At 42.4% G+C, this 4,591-nt stretch overlaps 1 protein-coding gene across 1 annotated transcript in view; it reads right to left on the bottom strand.

The window, feature by feature from the left end:
- The window catches only part of Hsd17b6 (hydroxysteroid (17-beta) dehydrogenase 6), a 19,231-nt gene that overhangs the window by 3,261 nt on the left and 11,379 nt on the right, over positions 1 to 4,591 (bottom strand). Inside the window, exons 2-3 of the mRNA XM_013017969.1 lie at positions 3,031 to 3,289; positions 1,244 to 1,407 (exon numbers count right to left, since the gene is read on the bottom strand). Coding sequence (XP_012873423.1) covers positions 1,244 to 1,407; positions 3,031 to 3,289 — 423 coding nt within the window. The remainder of the gene's footprint in view (positions 1 to 1,243; positions 1,408 to 3,030; positions 3,290 to 4,591) is intronic.

Here is a 4,591-nt window from a genome sequence, read left to right as displayed (position 1 = left end):
GTGTGTGTGTATGTGTCCTGGGGCTTGAAACTCAGGGCCTGTAGCTCTCCCTGAGCTTTTGTGCTCAAGGTTAGTACTCTACAGCTTGAGCCACTGCTCCATTTTCAGCTTTTTGGTGATCCACTGGAGATGAGAATCTCATGGACTTCTCTGCCAAAGCTGGACTTTGAACCAAAATCCTCAGATCTCAGCCTCCTGAGAGCCAGAGGCACTCAGCAATGACACCTCTCCTTTTAAGCCTCTCCTGTTTAGGCAGACTTTGGTAAAGGAACATTGTTCTCAAGGATCTAGCAGTGAATTTCCATCAATTTCTCTTTCATACACATACACACACAATTTTTTTTCTTTTCTTTTTTTTTTGTTGGCCATAGGGCTTGAACTCTGGGCCTGGGCATTGTCCCTGCACTCTTCAGCTCAAGGCTAGAATTCTACCACTTGACCCACAGTGCAACTTCCAGTTTTCTGGTTGTTTATTGGAAATAAGAGTCTCAGGGAGTTTCTTGCTCGGGCTGGCTTTGAACCATGATCCTCAAGTCTCAGCCTCCTGAGTAGCTAGGATTACAGGCATGAGCCACCAATCCCCGGAATACACTTTTTTTTTTTTTAATGATACTTGGATTTGAAGTCAGGGCCTCACACTTGAGAGCCAAGTACTCTACAATGTGTGCCAAGTCTCCAGTCTTTTTTTTCTTTTTTTTGGCTAGTCTTACCACTTGAGCCATAGTGCCATTTCCAGCTTTTTCTGTTTATGTGGTACTGAGGAATCGAACCCAGGGCTTCATGCATGCTAGGCAAGCACTCTACCACTAAACCACATGCCAAGCCCAAAGTCTCCAGTTCTTATCTTTTCCTTTCTTATACAACACTGTCCATTAACTCTATCAAAAGAAAACAGCTAAACCAGGCACTGGTGGCTCACGCCTATAATCCTAGCTACTCAAGAGGCTGAGATTTGAGGACCACAGTTCAAAGCCAGCCTGGTCAGGAAAGTCCCTGAAACTCTTCTCGCAAATTAACCACAAAAAAACAGAAGTGATTCTGTGGCTCAAGTGGTAGAGCTCTAATCTTGAGCTGAAGAGCTCAGAGACAGCACTCAGCCCCAGAGTTCAAGCCCCACAACTAACCAAAAAAAAAAAAAAGAAAGAAAGAGAGAGAGAGAGGGAGGAGGGAGGGAGGGAGAGAGAGAGAGAGAGAGAAAGAAAGGCAGGAAGGAATAAAGAAAGAAAGAAGAAAGAAAGCTTACGGCAGTCAAAAAATTGCTTTCCATAGGATTCCTTAATATGCATAGGGATTTCTTTCCAGGTTTGCTCCAGTCTGTCCAGTGACAACTGCAGATTGGTCATTTCTGTTTTGAAGCTACCAGGTGTAATTATGCTGACTTTTACTCCAAAACCTTTAACTTCGCGCCTGAAATGAAACTCCACAAGTTAATTCCTTTGAAGTAAAAAGTATCACTATTTCACTGTTCTTAGGGAAGAAAACACAAAACATAATAAAAATATCTTTATAAAGACACATTTACTGAAAATTTTGAAGAAAAAATAGAAAGAAAAAAGTTAAACATTCTTAGAGCTAGCAATTGAAATATTATACCAACCACTAAGCCACCATAATCATTTGTGATTCGGGTGTGTGTGTGTGTGTGTGTGTGTGTGTGTGTGTGTGTGTGCCCACGCGCGCGCCGCAACACAGGAGCTAAGCTTAAACTAGGGCCTCACACTTTCACTAGAGTTTTTTCAGTCAAGGATGACATTCTAACACTTTAACCACACCTCCACTTCCAGCTTTTTGCTGGTTAGCTGGAGTTAACTCTCAGGCTTTTCTGACTGGGGTAGCTTCAAACCAGGATCCTCAGATCTCAGCCTCCTAAGCAGCTAGGATTATAGGTATGAGCCACCAGTGCCCAGCATACACCTACTCTTTTTTTTTTGGTCAGTTGTGGAGCCTGCTCTGGGCCTGCATGCTGTCCCTCAGCTCTTCAGCTCAAGGCTAGCACCCTACCACTTCAGCCACAGCGCCACTTCCAGCTTTTTTCTGCTTATGTGGTACTGAGGAATCAAACCCAGGGCCTCATGCATGCAAGGCAAGCACTCTACCACTGAGCCACCTACCCAGCCCATACTCCTACTCTTTAAATGAAGAGTTAAGTATCCAGAGTTGTAGATACTGGAGGTATAAAGAAGACTAATAATAATAATAAGTCAACATTTATTATAACAAGCATATACACAATCTCCAATCAGTCCCTCACCTCAAAAACTCACAACAGGAAAAACTCAATAGGTATGCACAATATAACTCAAAATAATTACAGAACCAGGTGTAGCTGGGTTTGACTCCAGCACAAGTAGAAAGAAGCAGAAGGGAAGAGGGGAAGAGGAAGAGGAGGACTGAAGGAGTTATGGAAGTTGATAGGAAATGCAAATAGATCTTCAAGACAGTCAAGCTTCAGTGGGAAGAAGACATTCAGCTGAGCCTGGAAGGATAAAGGCCAAATCTTCATGTGAAGAAAGGAGAGGAATGAGCGGGGTACTGGTGGCTCATACCAGAATCCCAGCTATTCAGGAGATAGATCTGAGAATTGAGGTTTGAAGTCAGCCCAGGCAGCAAAGACTGTGAGACCCTTACCTCCAATAAATACCCAAAACCCCAAAGTGGAGGTGTGGCTCAAGTGGTAGAGCACCAGCTTTGAGAGAAAAGCTAAGGGACAGTGCCTAGGCCCTGAGTTCAAGCCCCAGTAATGTCATCAAAATAATAATAATAAAGCTGGGCGCCAGTGATTCATGCCTAGGTACTCAGGAGGCTGAGATCTGTGGATCGAACTTCAAAGCCAGCTCAGGAAAGAAAGTCCATGAGACTCTGATATCCAATTAACCACCAGAAAACTGGAAGTGGTGCTGTGGCTCAAATAGTAGAGTTCTTGCCTTGAGCTGAAGAGCTCAGACACAGTGCCCAGACCCAGAGTTCAAGCCCCACGACTGACAAAATAAACAAATAAATAATAATAATAGTTGTTTATATTTTCCTTACCTTAGTGTATCTGAAAACCCTTCAACTCCAAACTTGGACATAGAGTAGAATCCTCCAGGTGTAGCAATTCTTCCCAACATGCTAGAGACATTGACAATTCTCCCCTTTGCTCTCCTTACCAAGGGAAGCATGCTCAAGGTCACCTGTACCAAACCAAGAAGGTTCACGTTGAGGATGTTCATACAGTCATCAAACTTCTGCCATTCAAGGTAGGCCATTGGTTGGTAAACACCTGCGTTGTTGACCAAGCCCCAAAGCCCTAAAATAATAAAATTCAGATCAGAACTTGTGTTTCAGACAAAAAATGACAATGTTTACCTTGACCTTTTTTCCTGCTAATAACAACTACAGATGGTAGAGAAAGAAGAAAAATTTTAATGTATTTAAGTGTGTGTATGAGTTAAGAACAACAACAAAAATCCAAAATCAGTGCGGTTCCAGTGGCTCATACCTGTAATCCTAGCTACTCAGAAGGCTGGAATTTGAAGATCATGGTTCAAAGCCAGCCCAGGTAGGAAAATCTGTAAGATTCTTACCTTCAATTAACCAGAAAAAAAAAAAGCCAGAAGTAGAGATGTGGCTCAAGTGAGTGCTAGAACTTGGGTATAAAAGCTCTCCCTGAGTTCAAGCCCTGGTACTGATAAATATATACACATAAGTTAAATCAAAAACTAATTACTGGATTTTTTTTCCTTTTTTTTGAGTGGTGGTCCTGTGATTTGAACTTAGGACTAGGCACTTGCTAGTCAGGTTTTCTACCCCTTGAGTCATATCCCTGCCCTTTTTGTTTAGCTTATTCTTCAGATAGGGTCTCACACCTTACCTAGGGCTGGCCATAAACCAAGACCTTCTTATCTTTCCCTCTTCCTGCCCCATACCTGGGATTCCATACTCATGTGTTAGTGAAATCAGCTTGTTTTGTAAAATAATATTTCACCAACTCTTCTGCAAGGCTTGCCTTGGCCTTCTACTAATCTTCCATTTCTGATTTCTGCACAGCTAGATTGCTGGCTTTTGATTTGACAGAACTTGCCAACCAATGTGAAATTGGAATTCAATATATATACACTCAGAAGAAATAGAAAGGAAGGGAAAGGGAAGAGAAAAGAAAAAAAAAGTCTAAGAGTCTCCTAAGTAACAGAGTCTGATCTCAGCATACTTGGTGCATACTTGTAATCCTAGCTATTCAGAAGGCTACAACATGGAGGATTGCAGTTCAAGACCAGCTTGGGCAGAAAAGTTTGCTAGACTCTATCTCCAATTAGCCAACAAAGAGCAGTGCTGAAGATATGACTCAAGTAGTAGAGCACCAGCTGAGCAACCAAGCTGAGCATGCACACAACCCTGAATTAAAATTCTGATACCACCAAAAAGAAAAGATACTCTCTTCATTAAACTGGTATTCAAACATTCCAAGGGCCTTGGAGAAAGATGTTAATAAGTTGATAAATAAGCAGTTAAAATTTCTGAAAAATGGGGCTGAGAAGGTGGCTCAGTGGTAGAGCACTTGCCTTGCATGCATGAGGCCCTGGGTTCGATTCCTCAGCACCACATAAGCAGA

The sequence above is a fragment of the Dipodomys ordii genome, unplaced genomic scaffold (assembly GCF_000151885.1).
Source record: "Dipodomys ordii isolate 6190 unplaced genomic scaffold, Dord_2.0 Scaffold3, whole genome shotgun sequence".
NCBI lineage: Eukaryota > Metazoa > Chordata > Mammalia > Rodentia > Heteromyidae > Dipodomys > Dipodomys ordii.
Note: the sequence above shows the minus strand (reverse complement) of the source record. Positions and strands in the feature narration are given on the sequence as shown.